The sequence below is a fragment of the Peromyscus leucopus genome, chromosome 1 (genome assembly GCF_004664715.2).
Source record: "Peromyscus leucopus breed LL Stock chromosome 1, UCI_PerLeu_2.1, whole genome shotgun sequence".
Classification (NCBI taxonomy): domain Eukaryota; kingdom Metazoa; phylum Chordata; class Mammalia; order Rodentia; family Cricetidae; genus Peromyscus; species Peromyscus leucopus.
Genome location: NC_051063.1, coordinates 55,724,053 through 55,744,110, shown reverse-complemented (window position 1 = coordinate 55,744,110; position 20,058 = coordinate 55,724,053). Strand labels below are relative to the sequence as shown.

General features: G+C 51.9%; 1 protein-coding gene across 4 annotated transcripts; it reads left to right on the top strand.

Annotated features, from left to right (window-relative positions):
* Positions 1-119: 119 nt before the first annotated feature.
* Rasgrp2 (RAS guanyl releasing protein 2) lies at positions 120-17,285 on the top strand. Of its 4 annotated transcripts, XM_028853745.2 has the most exons (17): positions 120-329; positions 1,410-1,557; positions 2,182-2,284; positions 2,802-2,864; positions 3,391-3,522; positions 4,298-4,448; positions 4,629-4,802; positions 4,917-5,033; positions 8,170-8,451; positions 9,345-9,422; positions 9,656-9,778; positions 10,097-10,212; positions 14,642-14,783; positions 14,990-15,026; positions 15,391-15,567; positions 16,839-16,901; positions 17,080-17,285. In XM_028853745.2, exons 2-16 carry the CDS (start codon positions 1,485-1,487, stop codon positions 16,895-16,897), a joined length of 1,827 nt encoding a protein of 608 aa, XP_028709578.1. In that variant the 5' UTR covers positions 120-329; positions 1,410-1,484; the 3' UTR covers positions 16,898-16,901; positions 17,080-17,285. The 4 variants fall into 4 exon arrangements, with proteins under 4 accessions (XP_028709578.1, XP_028709579.1, XP_028709581.1 ...); XM_028853746.2 differs by lacking the exon at positions 120-329 and having other exon boundaries at positions 1,109-1,557; XM_028853748.2 differs by lacking the exons at positions 120-329; positions 2,182-2,284 and having other exon boundaries at positions 1,112-1,557; positions 2,809-2,864.
* Positions 17,286-20,058: the final 2,773 nt, after the last annotated feature.

Here is a 20,058-nt window from a genome sequence, read left to right as displayed (position 1 = left end):
GGGAGTTTGTGGTAGGGCAAAGTCCCTTTCCTCGGGCAAGGCTCTGGCAAGGTCCGGGGTGTGAGGAACCCGGGCCCTGAGGCTGTGTGTCCTGGAGCATGATTGAAGGGGAGGGGCGGCGAAATGGGTGTGTGCGCAACCACGGGGGTATGTGCATGTGTGTGGGAGTGCACATGGGTGGAGATGCACACTGTCTTTGCGTGTGTGCACACGTGTACAGATGTCAGAGCTACTGTGGCTGAGGGATCAGAGGCTGGGCTCGTTCAAGTGAACAGAAGGTCTGGGAGGAGAACTGCGTGCAGGTTTGGATTCTGGAGTAAAGGACCTGGGTATGTGTGGCTGGAGATTTTCATTGCAGGTGTGCATGGGGTGTGGGTGCCATTGTGTGTGACAGGATGGGAGGTGAGTGTCTGTGACCCTGATGTGTGTGAGAAGGGTCTTCTTGCTCTTTATGTAGGTCATTGGCCTCCGGCAGATAACTTGTCTAGAGAATGGGTGTTTGTCCCTGTATGGATGCTTATAGTCCCGCTGGTGGCCAGGGTTACTTAATGGTGTCATGCAGGCCATGGCCACCCCCATGGCGCTAGCGGCCCCTTCTGGGCACTCGACTTGGTGCTCTCACGCACAATTTAACTATGCAGCGGGGTGGGTAGGAAGGAGGTCAGGAGCCCAGGCTATATGAAATATATGACAATTCTGGAGGGGCTGGGCCGGCACCCCTGGGACCTTCGTCCATGTGGCTTGGGAGCCCACGGTTCCCAGGCTCTGGCTCCCCACTGACACCTCCCAGCCGCAGTGGGCTACCCCCACCCCCGCCCCAGGAATGTTCTTCTCCACTCCGGCCCTCCCCACAAGGGCAGGCCCCTGGGGGATGCTACGGCCCCGCCTCCCACTCGCGGGGAGCCCAGGAGGGGGCGATGTGGGCAGGACGCCTGGGTTCTCTCCTCCCTCCTCCCATCCCAGGGAGAAATTCCTCCGAGGTCCCCTCAGGCACTGGGTTCCCAAAATAACCCTGCGGGGGAAGGGAGGCTGTTAAGGGAGGGGAAGCAGGAGGAGCGCAGAACCGAGCTGCGGGGTGCTGCAGGTGCCTGTGGGGAGCAAGCGCTAGGAAAGGAGGGCCCGCCAGGAAGCTTAGGGCACCATCTAACCCCTGGGCTCCTGGCTCGTCCCTTATTCTGGTAGAGCCCTTCTACCTTCCCGCGACTCCGCGGGTGGGCCGGAAGCCTCTCGGCTAGTTCATTTCCCAACTAGCGGGTTGCACCATCCCGGGGCAGGACCGTTTAACCCCGGGAGTGGCAGCAGCAGGCAACTCCGCCCCTGCCCAGCAGGGGGCGTGCCTGCTCCGCCCCGTTCCTATGCGCCCCGCGCTCCCTCGGTGCCTCCGCTGACTCCCACTCTGCTTCTCCCAGGACAAGGGTAGGGTTCGAGCCCCGTGGGAGGCTTTCGGACCGTAGCTCGGGCCCAGCCCACCGGCACCGGCGGCCATGGCGAGCACTCTGGACTTGGACAAGGGTTGCACGGTAGAGGAGCTGCTCAGAGGCTGCATCGAAGCCTTTGGTGAGTTGCCTGCAGCACGAGGGGGCACACCAAGCCTGAAGCAGACCCTGGCCAGGACCTACCCAGGCTCCCATCCTGCAGTCCACTTAACGAAAGTCGCTCTTCTTTGCAGAGAAGTGCCCAAATAGACCCTTTATCCACACGGCAGGGAATTGGGGGGCCGGGGAGGTCCCAACTCTGATCCGGGAGGGGCATTATCTGTCTCCCTGGGGGATCCGGAGGAACTCTCTATCTCTAGCCTGGGAACTGTTTCCGGCAGATGGGGGTTGGTTTATCTGGTGAAGGGGTGCCCCCTCCCCCAGCACTCAGGAAATGACCTCTGGATTCTTGACCCTGGGGAACCCAGGCTCCTTCCGCCCCAGCTGGTTCCCCTCTGGACTATGGGCTTGCTCCAAGCTCCCCTCCTCCAGCTCCTGGATCCTATGGTACCCCTTGCCCACCCGAACTTCTTTCTGAACTTTGACCTCCTGGCTTTGGAGTGCTGGGGAAAACAGTAGGTGGGCGGGGTCAGGAGTGCAGACCCGGGGACCTGACCCCAGCCTGCAGACCAGGCTGCAGACTAGGCTTTGGTATCTGAGCCTCCCGACCAAGGGTCAGCCGTCTTCGCTTTGACTTTTGGAGCAGATGACTCCGGAAAGGTGCGAGATCCGCAGCTAGTGCGCATGTTTCTCATGATGCACCCCTGGTACATACCTTCCTCTCAGCTGGCCGGGAAACTGCTCCACTTATATCCTTGGCGGGAATGGCTGAGGCCCGGTTGTTGGTCCCGAGTCCATCCTGCTTGGTTTGCTCAGGGCCTTACATCCTGGAGTGCAGGCCTTCCCTGTATCCCACAATTCAGACACCGTCCTGCCGTCCCCTAGGACCTAGGCTTTGTCCTGTACCTAGCTGAGGACCCGGTCTCTTCTGTAACCTAGGCCTTGCCCTCGCCCTCCCCTAAGGTCTTGGATCTGTCCCTGCTCTGTCCAGGGACCTCTTCTTGCCCTTCTCCGAGGCCAGGTCCTCCTCTCCACCTATGGTGGAGTCCAACCCTCTACCTCCATCTGTGGCTGCTCCTGCAGTGTTCGTCCCCCCTTCCCCAGTCCTCCTGGAACCCAGGCTTTGCCTAGAGTCCCACCCCTGGGTTCTCAGGTCCCACCCTCTGCTCCCCAGTCCTCCTGGAACCCAGGCTTTGCCTAGAGCCCCACCCTCTGCTCCTGTTTCTAGCCTTAGGTTTCATGCTGTTGTCCTTAACTCTCCCTTACCTATCAGCAATCCCGGAAGGACAACTCCAATTCTCTACAGGTGAAAACGTGTCACCTGGTCAGGTGAGTCTGGGTCCTGGCCCCTCCTCTTGCTGCCTTTCTCAAGCTTCAGGTGGGCTGCAGGAGTGGACAGCGTCCAGGGAATCGACCACGTGGGTTTGCCAGTGGGTGCTGTCCAGGTGTGCTGCTGGCCTCGTTAGTTTCTGCTGCTGTGTGTTGGGGTTGGGGGATGGAGAAAGAAAGAAAGCACCGGAGGACAGGGTGGGTGGGGTGGGTGGGTGTTCTGACAGAACAATCTTTGAGACATTTTACCTCACTCTTTGGGGGGTGAGTACAGTCTTTTTGTTTTGTTTTGTTTTTTGAGACAGGGTTTCTCTGTGTAGTTTTGGTGCCTGTCCTGGATCTCGCTCTGTAGACCAGGCTGGCCTCGAACTCACAGAGATCCGCCCACCTCTGCCTCCCCGAGTGCTGGAATTAAAGGCGTGAATACAGTCTTCACAGTTGCTTCCCTTGCCCACTTGGGGATGGGGAGGGAGGGAGGGAGGGCGGGCTGCCTTCGGTGACTTGACTCTGCCTGCCCCTCCGCCAGGTACTGGATCTCAGCATTCCCTGCAGAGTTTGACTTGAACCCAGAGCTGGCTGAGCAGATCAAAGAGCTGAAGGCCCTGCTAGACCAAGAAGGGAGCCGAAGGCACAGCAGCCTCATCGACATCGAGAGCGTGTGCGTGGGGGGAGCTCAGGGGGCACTAAGCTTCCTACACCATCTGTGCTTAATAAATGTCTGTTCAATTGAATGAGTGAGGGTCATGTCACTCTCTTGCTTGAAAACCTTCCATGACTCCCTGTCACCTTCAAGACACCTCCAGCTATTAAGGCCTTTCGTGGTGTCAGGCTAGCCTGACGTTCCTGCCCTGTCTCCCACGGCCTGCCCTGCATCCCACACACTTCATACTGCGGCTGTTTGGGTCCACGTGCCATTGTCTGTGTCCCGCATCCTTCTTCTCCATGGTACTCGCTCTTGTTGCCCTGTCTCCTCCATTGTCACCAGACTCAGCACGAGTGTGACGTCCCTGCCTGGTGAGGGTGTGCTACTCCTCCGGGGCAGAATTGGCCACTCTCTCCTGTTTTCCCGAGATGCTTTGTGCAGACGGCTGCCCAGAGCACTGGGAACATGTGTCCCACTGTTTGGTGATGGCGTGTTTCTGTGTCTGTCTCCCCCAGTAGATTGTGAGCTCCTCGAGGGCAGGAACCGTGTCTTGTTCGTCTCTGTACCCCAGCACCTAGCACAGAGTACGTTGTCCATCGGTGTGCTGAGCGCGTGGCGGAGGGGGCGTGCGGAGGAGTTGCTGGGACTTGGGGATGTTAGTGCTTAGGACGGTGGCTCCTGCTGTTCAGGTCCAAAGTCAGTTTGAGTGGCATGTCTGAGTGTGTGTGGGGTCACAGGAGGCAGGGGACATCTCCAGGACATCCAGGGCTCACTACCCCTGCTCCCCCAGCCCCACCTACAAGTGGAAGCGGCAGGTGACCCAGCGGAACCCCGTGGAACAGAAAAAGCGCAAGATGTCCCTGCTGTTTGACCACTTGGAGCCCCTGGAGCTGGCAGAGCATCTCACCTACTTGGAGTACCGCTCCTTCTGCAAGATCCTGGTGTGGCCTGAAGGCTTGTGGTTGGGGTGCAGTGTGGGTTGAGAAGGGGGTTCCAGAAAGGACTAAGACCCGGGGGTAGGCTGGCTCCCAAGGATGGTTGGGTGGTTCCATTAAATGGCGGGGAGGGTGAGCGATGGGAGAGGCCAGCAGGGCACTCAGGCCAAGCCTACCTGCCTGCAGTTCCAGGACTATCACAGCTTTGTGACTCACGGCTGCACCGTAGACAACCCCGTCCTGGAGCGGTTCATCTCCCTCTTCAACAGCGTCTCACAGTGGGTCCAGCTCATGATCCTCAGCAAGCCCACAGCCACACAGCGGGCACTGGTCATCACACACTTCGTGCATGTGGCAGAGGTGCCCACTTTCCCTGCGTGCCCAGCCTCCTTGTGGCCCATCAAGCCCCCCCCCTTCTCTCCAGAAGGGTGGCCGGGGTGACACGCTGCCTCCCCCTCTCTCTTTGCCTCCCAGAAACTGCTGCAGCTGCAGAACTTCAACACACTGATGGCTGTTGTTGGAGGCCTGAGCCACAGCTCCATCTCACGCCTCAAGGAGACCCACAGCCACGTCAGCCCTGAGACCATCAAGGTACCTGGCTTGGGAGGGGCCTAGGCTTCTCAGTTGCAGCCTTCCCAGTGCAGTGCTGGGGCCTGGGCATGACAGTTCTTGTCTGACAGTTGAGGAAACTGAGGCTTGGAGGAGGGAGTAAGAGCTCTGAGCTGGCTGGGCGGTGGTGGCGCACGCCTTTAATCTCAGCACTCTGGAGGCAGAGGCAGGCGGATCTCTGTGAGTTCGAGGCCAGCCTGCTGCTCTACGGTGCAAGATCCAGGACAGGCTCCAAAGCTAATTTTTTTAAAAAATTTTATGTGCGTTTATATGTGCATGTATAGCCAGGACAGGCTCCAAAGCTAATTTTTTTTTTAATTTTATGTGTTTATATGTGCATGTATAGCCAGGACAGGCTCCAAGTGTTTTTTATGTGCGTTTATATTGCATGTATAGCCAGGACAGGCTCCGAAGCTAATTTTTTTTTTAATTTTATGTGCGTTTATATGTGCATGTATAGCCAGGACAGGCTCCGAAGCTAATTTTTTTTTAATTTTATGTGCGTTTATATGTGCATGTATAGCGTAGGTGCATGCAGGAGAACAAAGGTCACCTTGATTTTCTTCTTCCTCTGTCACTCCCTTCATTTGGACTTTTTGAAGTTCTTAGTAATTTGTTTTATTGAGTGTGTGTGTGTATGCCACATATATTCGTGTGCCCATGGAGACCAGATGGGTCTTTGGGAGCTGTAGGCATGTGAGCTTCCTGACACGGATCCTGAAAACAGAACCAGACGCTCAGGAGGTGCTCTCAGCCGCTTCTCCAGCCCCATCTGATCTTGCGATAGGGTCTTTTACTGGACGAGAACTCACTCACTGGCCAACGAGCTCCAAAATGTCTCTCTCCACCCACTGAGTGCCCTGGTTACAGACAGGTATACAACTATGCCTGGCTTTTATGTGGGTGCCAGGGACCCACACTTGGGTCCTCATGCTTACATGGTAGACACTTTACTGATGAGCCACTTCCCCAGTGGCTACATCATGAGACCCTGTCTCAGAAAAAAAAATAATAATAAAAGGGGAAAGCCGCTATATAGTTTAAAAAGTAGAACACTGAGGTCTGGAGAGATGGCCCAGTGGTTAATAGCATTTGTTGCTCTTGCAGAGGACCCAGGTTCAGTGCCTAGCACCTACAAATTGGCTCAGGGTACCAGGCACGCACACAGTACACACACATACATGCAGGCAGAACATCCCACATGCATAGGATACAATTTATTTATCTATCTATTTTTTTTTGTGGGTTTTCTAAGACAGAATTTCTCTGCATAGCCTTGGCTATCCTGGAACTCACTCTGTAGACCAGGCTATCCTTGAACTCAGAGATCCACCTGCCTCTGCCTCCTAAGTGCTGGGACTAAAGGTGTGCGCCACCACTGCCTGGCAATACATCTTAAAAAAAAAAAAAGACTGTTGCTGGAGTGTGCTCAGGGGTAGTGTGCACTTGAAGACCCTGGGCTCTGACCAAGCACCAAGTCCAAACCAACAGAGCCCAGAAAACATTGTTGCTCCTTAAAAGATGATAAGGTAACCCCTGCACAAGCAGCAGGGGGCAGGGTCAGGACCTCCATGATGAAGGCTTTCCTTTCTTTAGTTTAACTGTGTGTGCATCCCAGAACAAAATGTTAGGCTTTTTGTTGCCTGTTTCCAACTTCTTCTGAGTAGACGCACACCCGATGTTATGTCTCAGATCCTTTCATTCTGCCCAGATGGGCGTGGCTTGCCATCTTGTGGTGTGGGGCAATTGCTCTTTTTTGTTGTCTCATGTTATTGTAAATCTGTCCTAATTTAGCATTTGATGTATTGTTGAACATTTGAGAGTTTTCATTATTATTATTATTATTATTATTATTATTATTATTATTATTATTATTATTTGGTTTTTCAAGACAGGGTTTCTCTGTGTAGTTTTGGTGCCTGTCCTGGATCTCGTTCTGTAGACCAGGCTGGCCTCGAACTCACAGAGATCCACCTGGCTCTCAACCATCTTGTCAGCCTTCTTTCTCTTTTTTCTCCTCTGTCTCTCCCTCTTTTTATTTCTTTCTTTGATTCAGGGTCTCACTGTGTAGCTCTGGCTATACTGGAATTCCCTATGGTAGACCAGGCTGGCCTTGAACCCACAGAGATATGCCTGCCTCTGCCTTTCCAGTGCACTTTCAGGCTGTTTTCGAGATTGGGTCTCATATATCCCAGGCTGTCCTTGAACTTGCTGTGTGACCAAGGATGATGCTCTCAGCAGAGACATACACCGCCACACCTGGTTATGTGGTGTTAGGGATCAAACCCAGGGCCTTATGCACAATAGGCAAGCACTATACCAATTGAACTGCATCTCCATCTCAAGCTTTTCTTTGAAGGACCCTACCACCACACCACTTTTTTCCCTGGAGACAGGGTTTCTCTGTGTAGCCCTGGCTGTCCTGGAACTAGCTCTGCAGATCAGGGTGGCCTTGAACTCAAAGCCTTTTAAAGATTTATTTATTATGTATACAGTGTTCTGTCTGTCTGTATGCTGCCAGAAGGGGGCACCAGACTTCATTGCAGATGGTTGCGAGCCACCATGTGGTTGCTGGGAATTGAACTCAGGACCTCAGGAAGAGCAGCCTGTCCTTTTAACCTCTGAGCCATCTCTCCAGCCACTTTTCGAGACAAGGTTTTGTTGTATAATCCTGGCTAGCTTGGAACTCATGTAGATGGGACTGGTTTTGAATTTATAAATTCAGGCCCACAGTGATTCTCCTGCATCTGCCTCCCCACTGCTGGGATTCCGGCCTTATGTGACCATGCTCAGTATAAGTTTTTTCCACTATTTACCATCACCAAACACCGTGTGTAATAACATCCTTCTTGGTCAATAGGCCTGTGTTTAAATGTTGATAACCTGTACTCAGCCCTGGTGTAGATGATGTATGGTAGCTCATAGTTGTTCCCTTGGACTCATAACCTATGAGTTCTGACCCCTGGAGTGTGAGAGAGCCGTATTGGAAGCTAATAAGGGAGGATTTGACTTTTTTGCCTATCCTTGACCTTGCTCCCCATCCATTCCCACAGTTCTAGGGCTGAGGTGGGAGGAGAGCTGAGGTGTATGTGAGTGACACTCTGACTTTTTCCCCCAGCTCTGGGAAGGTCTGACAGAATTAGTGACAGCCACTGGCAACTACAGCAACTACCGGCGCAGGCTGGCAGCCTGCGTGGGCTTCCGCTTCCCTATCCTGGGTGTGCACCTCAAGGATCTGGTGGCCCTGCAGCTGGCGCTGCCTGACTGGCTGGACCCGGGTCGGACCAGGCTCAATGGAGCCAAGATGAGGCAGCTTTTTAGCATTCTGGAGGAGTTGGCCATGGTGACCAGCCTGCGACCTCCAGTGCAAGCCAACCCTGACCTGCTGAGTCTGCTCACGGTGAGGGGCTGGGCACAGTGTCTACATATGCATTTGCTATGGCTGTGGGCATGTTGGGTTCTGAACAAGGGGCGGAGGTTTAGCCTGGTCTCTGAGGTTTGCACTGAACCCTGAGGTGGTTCCAAGGCTGGGCTGAGACACAGGTCTGTGGTCTGATCCCAAGGCTGCTGTGTGGACCATGGGCTGGGTCTGAGGCTGGGCATGAGTCCCTTGGTCCTAAGTTGAGATCCTGGCAGTGGATAGGACTAAGCTGTGGATTTGGTGGATGACATGAGTGATTTCTAATGTGGTCCTGGCTCCTGAGTGAAGTTTCTTTTAGTATTTATTAATTTAGCTTTTGGAGACAGGATCTCACTCTGTAAGCCAAGCTGACACAAACTTACTAAGTAGCCTCGGCTAGCTTTAAACTCGTGGTGGTCTCTTCGCCTGAGCCTGCAGAGTGCTTGGGTCGCAGGGACCGTTCCCAGCTTTGGGCAAAGGTTCTGACTCCATGTCTTGGCTGATATTTTGCCAGTGTGTTGTTTTTCAAGTTTGCTCAGCCGGGCAGTGGTGGCGCATGCCTTTAATCCCAGCACTCGGGAGGCAGAGGCCAGCCTGGTCTACAGAGCGAGATCCAGGAAAGGCACAAAGCTACACAGAGAAACCCTGTCTAGAAAAACCAAAAAATAAATAAATAAATAAATAAATAAATAAATAAATAAATAATAAAGTTTGCTCTGTGGGCCGGCTGGCATGGGAGTGGTTGGGGTGTTTTCTAAGGTGGCCTTTGTCCTGAGTCTAGCTTTCCCATCAGGCTCTGGGCAGACTGGTAGTCCTATGGCTCTGGGGGTTTGTAGCTCCCACGTGAGAGGGGAGCAGGAACCTGAGGGTATTACTAGACCTATGTGTCCTAGGTGTCCCTGGATCAGTACCAGACAGAGGATGAGCTGTATCAGCTCTCCCTGCAGCGTGAACCACGCTCCAAGTCATCGGTAAGGGGGCCCCTCACCCCTCACTTTGCACTTGAGGATCCTGCGCTCACGGGGGGGGGGGGAGAATTACAAGGACAGAAAGACCGTTTCCCATCCGCTACACCCACCTACTTGCTTGACAGTGGAATCCTGGGGCTGGGGGTGGGGTTGGCTTTGGGCAGGCACTTTCTATTTATTGGAGCCTTAGGTTCATTCCCACTCCGGGCCTGGCTCAGACCTGACCGTTCCCACAGCCAACCAGCCCCACCAGCTGCACCCCGCCTCCCCGACCTCCTGTGCTGGAAGAGTGGACCTCAGTTGCCAAGCCTAAGCTGGACCAGGCCTTGGTGGCAGAGCACATAGAGAAGATGGTAGAGGTGAGCGCTCTGGAGGGTGAGGGAATCTGCTGGAAGCAGGGGTCTGGAAGCAGGGTTCCGTGAAGCTAGTTTCTCCAGAGCCTTGTCCTGGGAGCCACTGCTGTATCTGAAGGCCCGTGCTCTGACCATTCCCCAGGAGGCACAGAGCACAGCACGCTAGCTGCATTATGGGCTGGTGAGAGGCAGGCCTGAAAGGACATGGGGAGACATATCTGATGCTCTGCATCATATAGACTGGGCTCAGACGGTCCTTTTAATTCTCCCTTCTCCTGGCCTTGTTAATTCTCTCTTCTCCTGGCCTTGTATGTTCCTCTGTAGTCTGTGTTCCGGAACTTCGACGTCGATGGGGATGGTCACATCTCCCAGGAGGAGTTCCAGATCATCCGGGGCAACTTTCCTTATCTCAGCGCCTTTGGGGACCTGGATCAGAACCAGTGAGGAGGACTAGGGCCTGGGGGGTGGGGTAGAGGGAAGGCATCAACCCACTTCCCCTTGGGCTCCACTTCTTGAGTGTGCAGAGAGCAAGGCCTTGCCTGGGAAGCTGCCCGTGCGCTTGGGGTGGGAGGAAGCTGCCGGCCATAGAGGGATAGCGTTACCTTGCTAGTCTGGACAGATGGGGAACCCCACCTGAGCCTTGCAAAGAACACTATTTTATTTGTGGAGCTCACAGCTGCCGAGAGTGTGGGGAAGCTGAGCCCCTGGGTAGCTGGCTTTAATGAACAGTAAAGAAAGGCCGTAATTAGCAGCACCCACTTGCTTATCCACAATTCATATGCTGACAATTTGGAAAAACATCTGGTTCTCTGAAGCAGGTTAAATGTGCCCTCCGTAACCATGTTTATGCCCCATTTTTGCTGAGATGACAAAAACCCAGTCAGAATTTACAGTCCATCCCAGGTTGATTTATTTTTAAATGTGACCTGTATTTCAAAAATATGTGGTTTGGGGGCTGGGAATGTGTCTCAGTTGGTAGAGTGTCTGCCCAGCATGCAGTAAACCCTGGTTTCATCTTTACTGCTGTGTAACGGGGCATGGTGACAGTCTCCTGGAATCCCAGCATTTGGGAGGTGGAAGCAGGAGAGGCCAAAGCTCTAAGTCATCTTCAACTACATAGCAAATTTGAAGCTAGCCTGGGCTACATGAGGCTCTGTCTGAAAAGAAAAGTTTATTATTGTTCCCACATTGCAAAAATTTATGGTAAGAACAGAATCCAGGTAGTCAATTCCCAGTGAACAAAGTGTTTAAAGTAAGTGCATGTTAAAAAACAAAAACAAAAACAAAAAAAACAGGGCCTTTAATCCCAGCATTGGTGGAGGAGGGTCAGAGGCAGGAGGGTCTCCGGGAATTCGAGGACAACCTGTTCTACACAGAGGAAAAAAAAAAAAAAGTAAACTAATGTTCCAGTCCTCATTATGTAGCCCAGGCTAGCTTGAACTCATTATCTAGCTCAGGCTGGCCTCAAACTCAGAGCGATCCTTCTTTATTTTTCCTAGTGCTGGGATCACAGGTGTGTGCCACCCTGCCTGGCTGCTTCTATCCTTTTTGGCACGCATGTAAAATAGATGCAGATTTTGGTCTGAAGTGTATTTCATGGACAAACAGGATTCACGTGTTTATCTATTCCCAGTCATGGCCAGATTGCAACAGAAGCATCCAGTTTCATGTTTTCTCCCTGGGCTGGTGGGTGGGTTTGTTTGTTTGTTTGTTTGTTTGTTTGTTTGTTTTTCTGGGCTCTTAACTCTAAAGCCTGCAGCTTCATGGAGCCTCAGCCCTAAGACTCAACCTTTTATAAGCTCAGACAGCTAACTGGCCACCAAACCTCATTATTTGGCTCATAAAGAGAGAAGAGGCTATTTACCTGGGATGGAGGTCAGTGGCAGCTCCTGAGCTTAGCATGCTCAAGGCCCTGGGTCTCATCTCCAGCTCCCTTAGAATTCAGAAGATCAGTCCCAGCTCACTGCTTCTTTTGAGTTCGTTATCCCTGCCCCTTATACTTTTTTTTTTTTTTTAAAGTTGTTTAAGACAAGGTTGCTATGTATCCCAGGCCAGTCTTGAACTGACTCTGTAGTAAGGCCTGGTGTTGAACTTGTGACTCTCCTGCCTTGGCCTCCCCAGGACTCCTCTGATGAGAGGAATTGTGTGTAACCACCATGTCTGGCTTCTGAAGCTCTCTATTTCTGGAACTTGAAGATTTCTATCTCTTATTGCAAAATCATCTATGCATTTAAAAAAACTGTTGATTACTTTTGTTATTATTTCACTTATTTATTTACTTCCTTTTTTTTGGAGACAGGGTCTCACTCTAGCTTAGGCTGGCTGGGAACGTATTATGTAGCCCAGCTGGCCACACAATCTTGGCCTCCAGAGTGCTGGAATTCCAGGGGTGAGCCACCCCGGCCCACATTTTAGTTCTTTTCTGTGCTGAGTATTGAACCCAGGGCCTTATGCATACCAGGCAGGCACTTGAGCCCTGAGCCACATCCCAGGCTTGTTTTTATCTTTGCTCTCTGCACTATCACACACATCTTTGCACATGGATTCATGTAAGGGTGCATCATTTTATTTATTTATTTATTTATTTATTTATTTATTTATTTATTTATTTATTTTGGGGTTCTGGATATTGAACTGGGGCTTCATGTTCCAGGCAAGCACTCTGCTGCTGGGCTGTGGTGTCCATTCTTTAGAGGACTGCACTGTGTGGCCGGCCACCCCTTCACCTGTGCCTCTTCCAACTGATACGAATGTAGATGGTCCAGAGCTGCTCTGTAATGATCTGTCTGTCCCGCTTCTGGGAAAGTCTTGGTGTCCACTTTCTTGGGCCAGTGTTTCTGGAGGAGAGATTCCTAGAAGTGGGCTCACTGGATCCAAAGCAATGTACATTCTGAGTTAGGAGAGAGAGCTTGCCAACTGACCTCAGACAAGGTTGCACCCTGTCAGCCGTGCCCAAGTGTGCCTGGTTCCACTTCCTTGACAAGAGTGGAGGCTATAATAAGCCCAATGGTTTTGCCAGTTGAGTTGGAAAATGGTGTCTTTGTTAATTTGCATTTCTCCAACCCAACGAGGACTGTCTATTCATATGTTTATTGGCCACTTTTATATTTCTTCTGTTAATTGTTCATATTCTTTGTCATCCTGCTGGGTTTGTGCATCTTCCCGTTGATTTCTAGAATCTGTACTAATGGATATTAACCCCTTGCTGTTGAGTTTGCAAATATTTTCTTATTGTCTGTCACTGATGTTGTCTTTTTCCATATAAAATTTTTTTTAAAGCTTTGTGTGTTTGATATGTCAACCTTTTCTTTGATGGCATTTTGGATTTGTATGATGTGTAGACAGGCCCTCTGCTCAAGGTCACAAAACAATTCTCAAATCTTACTTTCATGATTTTATGTATTCATCTGTGTCTCATGCAAGGAGAGTGTGGTTTTCATGTAGTTTACATATGTCATATAAAGTCTATAAAGTCTATCTATCTATCTATGTATCTATGTATCTATCTATCTATCTATCTATTGTTTTTTAAGACAAAGTTTCTCTGTGTAGCTCTGGCTGTCCTGGAACTTGCTCTGTAGACCAGGTTGGCCTCATATTTACAGAGATCCGCCTGTCTCTGCCTCCTGAGTACTGGGATTAAAGGGCTGTGCCACCACTGCCTAGCTAAAGTCTATATTTTATTTTGTTTATTTTTTAAATAAATCACCAGTTGCCCCATTGAGATGAAAGTTCTTTTATCATCATATCATAGAACATTAAGTTTCAAATAAGGGCCAGCAGTAGAAGTGACAGCCACCAAGAAGTGACCAAGGAGTGGGATGGGGTGGCACATGCCTGTAATTCTAGCTTCTGAGAGACTGAGGCAGGAGGATGAGGAGTTCAAGGCCAGACGGGGCTATAATAGCAAGTTTGAGGTCAGCTTCAGCTACAAGAGACCGGAATGGCTTTTTTTTTTTTTTTTTTTAATCCTAGCACTTGGGAGACAGGCAGGCAGATCTCTGTAAGTTCTGACCCAGCCTGGTCTACATAGTAAATTCCAGACCAGCTAGGGCTATGTAATGAGAGCCTGTCTCAAAAAGACAAACAAAAAGCTGCGGGGAGGGGGATATCTCAGATTAAAATGTAAAAAATAGAAAAAAAGAGAAATGACTGAGGACCCACCGGCCACTTGGACATCTGTATGCATTTTCTCCTTTGACTCTCAACAATACATGGGACACAGTAAGTAGGGTTACGCCCATACGGAGATGAGGAAATTCTAGCACAAGGAGATTAGCCAGCCCGAGGTCACAGGGCCGAGAAGTAGAGCTGAGGTTGTTTTTATGGGGGACCGGGTGTTTGAAATGGAATTTCTCTGTGTAGCTCTGGCTATCCTGGAACTCACTATGCAGACTTGGCTGGCCTTGAACTCTCATCAAAGGCATGAACCACTATGCCCAGCTAGAGCTGGGATCTGAACTGAGATCTATGCCTAGAACACACTGGAGCCTAAAATACATTTCTAGATGAAAAGGGGCCCTTGGGAAGCGGGGGTCTGGAGGAAACACTGGATCACAGGCGCAGCTGCTGGCATGCCCTTCAGAGTCCCCAGTTCTCAGGTCCCCTGCAGGTGTAGAGGTGTAGCGCAGAGCACACTGCGGGAACTGGGAACGGAGACGCCCAGCTTCTTTAGCTGACACCCCCTGCGAGATCCCCATTGTCCTGAGGAGGAAACCCTAGGGAAATGACTTGGCCAAGCCCACACTAGTTCGTGGTAGATGCTAAGTGCCCTCTTGTTTCTTGCACGGACCTTTTTCTCCTCCCGTGGGGTTGGGGAGGTCCACCCTGGCCCTAGGACTCGAGCTGAGATGTCCCCATGCCCACCAGGGATGGTTGCATCAGCCGGGAGGAGATGATCTCCTACTTCCTGCGCTCTAGCTCGGTGCTGGGCGGCCGCATGGGCTTCGTACACAACTTCCAGGAGAGCAACTCGCTACGCCCGGTTGCCTGTCGCCACTGCAAAGCTCTGGTGAGCGCCCGCTGCCCAGACTTACAGCGCTATCCATCTACCCTTCCAGCCCTAGCCTGCGGGCCCACACCCCGCTCTTCTGCTGGCCTCTCCTCTGCCAGAGCGCTAGCCAACCTGCAAAAACACCTTGGTTCCCAGACCCCGGTCCCTGTTCTCCAGATCTATAAAACCTTAAGCCCCCAGCATGGTCCCCTCCTTTATTGCAGATCCTGGGCATCTACAAGCAGGGCCTCAAATGCAGAGGTAAGATAAAAATCGAACAAATGGCTTCTCTGCTGGACCAAGGTTTGGGTGGGAGAGTTCCTGTTGGCGTAGGGATTTTTATTTTGATGAGGACAATTTCCAGCAAGGGAAGTACATTGTAGCCAGAGAGGCACCTGACTGACAGGAGGGGCTTGTCTTTTAAAAGACTGTGGAGGGGCAAACTGCCTAGGAAAGGGTACTTTGGAGAGGGCATAGAATAGGCTTGTAGTTTGATGAGGTGATTTCTCAGGAGCAAAGAACCCTGGGAGAAGCACAGGCCTGAGGGACGGGATGGAGCGTTTTCTGACCCGTCCCGTTTTCTGACCCGTGGCCCTCCTTGAGTTTCCCTTCTTCCCTCGCTCAGCTTGTGGTGTGAACTGCCACAAACAGTGCAAAGACCGCCTGTCCGTGGAGTGTCGCCGCAGGGCCCAGAGTGTGAGCCTGGAGGGCTCTGCACCCTCTCCCTCACCCACACATACCCACCATCGGGCCTTCAGCTTCTCCCTGCCTCGCCCAGGCAGGCGCAGCTCCCGGCCCCCAGGTAAGAGGGTCCCCAGGAATCAGTGTCATTGTGGCTTATAAACTTATCCAGGATGCTGGCTGGTTCAGACTTCATGATTCTTTTATTCATGTATGTATGTATGTATGTATGTATGTATGTATGTATGTATGATTTTATTTATGTATGTATGTATGTTTTTTGAGGCAGAGTTTCTCTGTGTAGTTTTGGTGCCTGTCCTGGATCTCGCTCTGTAGACCAGGCTGGCCTTGAACTCACAGAAATCCACCTTTCTCTGCCTCCCAAGTGCTGGGATTAAAGACGTGAGCCACCGCTGCCTGGCTATGATTCTTTTATTTTGGTGGGACTATAAAGGGGTTGGATAGGTAAGAGTGCCAGAAAGTGTCCAAAGAGCTCTTGACTTTCTGAGAGTGGCAGGGAGAGAGGCCCTAATTTAATTAATTAATTTTAAAAAGATTTATTTATTTATTTATTTATTTATTTATTTATTTATTTATTTATTTATTTATTTATTATATGTATGTGTGAGGATGCCAGATCCCCTGGAATTGGAGACAGTTGTGAGCTGCCATGTGGGTTCTGAGAATTGAACCCAGGTCTGAGCCATCTCTCCAGCCCTAATTAATTTATTTTTGAGACAGAGTTTTACTATATAACTCTAGCCAGCTCTGCTTCCCAAGTACTGGAATTAAAGCGTGTACCCTAATTTTAAAGAAGCTTCAAGATTCCAGTTGTACTTCTGTTTTGTTAGGGGGATTGGAGTTCCGTAAATTATTTGCATTTCTCTTTTTTGCCTGTCATTATAAAAGTCCCTTCCCCCAATAACCTCTGGGTAGTACTCTTGGAATCTGCTGATTTTGATCAGTTTGCTGAAAAATCACTTGCCAAATGAGTATTTTCCCAGAGAACAGTCTGAACAATAAGCTAAACTGAGGTCCAAGGCAATTGGACCACAATCATTTGGGTTGCTGTAAGTCCTCAAAAAAACAGAAAAGAGGAAGCTGTTTGCAGTCAGTCTTCAGATGTGCTGGACTCTAAACTGTGCAATACACACAAAATCGACGTTTAAGCAAACTGCACAGGGATGTGGCGTGGGAAGAGCTGCGGCAGAAAGAAGCGTAGAATAAGCCTCGAAAATGGGGTCGTTTGGTCGTTCTGCGGATTGATTTTTGGAGGATGGGTCTGCTTCCAGGATGGGGATGGGATGAGAGCCTCCTGTGATGGGAGAAGGCTGCTGAGGACACAGGGACCCGGGGTGGATTTGTGGACAACTCTCCTATGCCTCTCCACAGAGATCCGAGAAGAGGAGGTACAGACAGTGGAGGACGGAGTGTTTGACATCCACTTATAAGATGGTGAGTCCTCCCCCCCAACCCCCTTTGCAAGCTGCCACAGAGTCCTCCACAGAGGGCTGGGGTAGCTAGCCTAGGGGAGGGCCTAGGAAGTGACACTTTTCCCAACAGCCTGGGCAGGTGGGCTCATACTTTGACCAGGTGTTGTCTTCCTTACATCTTCTGTTTTTTCTCTTCCCAGCTGTGACTATCAAGGACTCATTCCTGCTTTGGAAGACTCGGAGCACAGCAGGGGGACTGGCATTCCGGGGCAGGAGACTGGGCTGAGGGTGGGGGCTGAGGGTGGCATGCACTGAGGTCAGGGCCAGGGCTGGCGTCCCTAAGGTTGTACAGGTTCTTGTGAATATTTGTATCTTCCAGATGGAATAAAAAGGCCCGAATAATTAATCGGACAATTAGCCTAAAATCCTCAGATGCTGTATTTCTAGGGACTGCACTGTTGGGGTCTAGAATTCCATAGGCTGGACAGGTTGCAACCTCATGTGCGTCTGGAACCTGGAGGTAACGAGGCCTTAGAAGCAGAAAGACCTCAGAACGCAAGGCTCTTGGGAAGGGTCTAGAATCTTGGGGGATTCTGAGCCTTGACACTAGTGAGTCTTTGCACCCTAGAATTGCTGGGCCTGGTACAACTCGAGTTTTCGACCCATAAGCAAAACTCCCCTGCCTTCCAGGTCACCTTCTGGGCCCTGGCTGAAGACTCCAGTGTCAGGGTGCTCGCTCGTGGCAGCAGGAGGAAGAGGGCCGCCCAGGGGGCAGGCTGTGGAGAGAGAGCTGAGAGCCAGGAGGGGTGGGGACAGCTAGAGGCTGGGGCTGGTGTGCCTCAGGGTGGGGGCTGAGCTCCATGGTCACGCAGCCCCTTGGCCTGGCGCTGCTGACAGCCGGAAGGACAGCGACTTCCAGAGGAAATGCATATTGATCCTGCTCAGCTCCGGAGGCCTCTCCTAACCTAAGCTTGCTCTTCCCTCCTGAGTTGGCAGCGCGGAGAACCTGGGGGTGGGTGGGTGTCACCATTAACTGAGTAAGGCCAAGGCCATTTCTAAGGCTGCGCTGGGACAGGAGGATGGTCCATGGGGGTCACCCAGAGGATCTAGAGCCTGCCCAGCCTGCCCCTAGGGTCAGGAGGTACCTGATAGCAATCCTGAGAAAGGGAGTTACCTCTCCAGATTTCCACACTGCAGGATGCCCTAGAGCAGCTGCTGGATTGTTCTGGGAGTAGAGAAGGATCACCCCAACTCCCTACCTGCACATCATCCTGCTCTGCAGACCCGGCTGTGGTCTCGGGGTCCTTGGAGAAGCACTGTCCCACTGTCCCAGAGACCCCACTTCCTGCCCACCTCTACCTTTTGACTCCACTTCCCCTGGCCTCCTAGTCCTTATTTTGGGCCACCTCATTCTCCTGACCTGTCACAAGGATCATCAGCTTTAGTCCCGTCCCTCATCGAGTCCCCTACATTGCCTCTCCTTCTGTCCTCAGCCCCTCCTGCCCTTCCCCCTCTGGAGGCTGTAATATCCGTTTCACGATTTGGGGGCTGAGTTGCTATAACAACAGACGGCGATTGTGTTGTGAAGAGCAGCTCGCTCCTGCTCTGCCAGCCTGCCTCCCGCTGCCTCCATCCCTGCAGCCTGGCTGGCTCCCCAGCCCACCCCCAGCCCCTTCCTGGCCTCTTCCCAGTGTGTGGTGTGGCCTGGTGCTCAACTCTGCCCATCCGGGATGCGACATGTACCTGTCTTTCGGCTGTCATTCAGAGGTGTCAGAACCGGATGTCTGGGCTTCACATGTGTGTGTGTGGCCTGCACCTGTGTCTGCAGGTTTTTTTCCCTCCCTATGACCCTACTGGACTGCGTACATGCCTAGAAGGGTGTTTACTTCATGCTTCTCACCAATGTCCACACTGTGTGGGAGCCAGTGTATGTGAGGGGTGTATTCTGAAGTGGTGGGGCCTTGCTGCCACGAGGGGTCTGAATATGGAACCTCCCGACTAGAGGAGAGAGGCAGGGAGGTGAGGCAGGCTCCAGTGACCTTTCCTGCCCTTGATGGGAAAAAGCTGAGGGTGGGGACAGGAGACCAGTGTCACCCTTGCTCCAGCCCCACCCAATTCCTTGGTTTTGAGCATTGTCATTGGGTCACTGCACCTGCTTGTCTGTCCCTCTGCATTTTGGTGTGTGTGTGTGTGGCCTGCAGGAGGAGGAGCAGTAGAGGATGGGTGGGGCAGTGGGCTGTGGGGTCAGAGAGGCCCTGACTCAGCAGTTCCTGTTCTTCCTTCTCCAGGGGCCTTGGTGGAGGGGGGGGAGCAGCTTGAGGGTCTTTCCAAGGTCAGGGTAGGCCCCCAAGTCTGGGACTTGGTTCAGGAATCTCTCTTTCCACTGCCTAGGAAATACCCTCTGCTGCTAGGTCCCCTCCTATCCCCCTTACAGGTTGTCAAAGGAGGCCCTCTGGAGGGCGTCCACATCCACTAACTCAAGAATTGACCACTCTCTGGAAAGTACCTTCCGATGGTTAGGGTGACTCCGTGGGCAGGTCCCTGTGAACACCTTGGGTGTGTGTTTGCCCTTGACTGTGCAGGTACCTGTGTGCACAAGTATGTAGGTTCTTGAGTGAGTGTGGTTTTCCTGTGGTGAATTACCATAGTTGGGCATCTCTGAAGTGTCCCTTTGTGCCTTTTGGAAACGCTAGGCACACACAAGACAGGTGTGCATGGCTGTGTGCCCCCATGTGTATTTGCATGCATAAGTGGTTTGATGTATGTTCTTGCATATTGCCTCTGGCTAAGGAAATGCCAACTGCTACCAGCTGTGCAGATCACAGGCCCTGTAACAGAAATCAGGGGCCTGGAGAGAACTGGCAAAATGGTCTGCCACACACCCACGGCCACACCCACGCCTGCACATTGCCTCATTGAGAAGCCCCGTGTCCAACTTAGCTAATGGTATACACACTAGGCGCTGGCTCTACCTTTTCTCGGTGGAATGAGTGAAGGAGGGTGTTCCCTTCTCACACTCTGACACAAACACGGCGATGCAGACATTCTTACTGCAGAAGACCTGCGCCCCAGGACCACATTCTGAAATCCACAGCTAGGGGTGGGAGTCTGAAGGGAGGATGCTATCAGCCTCGCACTCAGTAACCGGGCGTGCGTAGCCCCAGCCCAGCCGCTAATCT

Excerpts from the sequence above, each read along its gene's own strand:
- Rasgrp2 (XM_028853745.2), top strand. The coding sequence starts at position 1,485 with ATGGCGAGCACTCTGGACTTGGACAAGGGTTGCACGGTAGAGGAGCTG. Across the intron at positions 8,452-9,344 it reads ACCTGCTGAGTCTGCTCACG|GTGTCCCTGGATCAGTACCA; the intron begins GTGAGGGGCTGG and ends TATGTGTCCTAG. Across the intron at positions 9,423-9,655 it reads AACCACGCTCCAAGTCATCG|CCAACCAGCCCCACCAGCTG; the intron begins GTAAGGGGGCCC and ends CCGTTCCCACAG.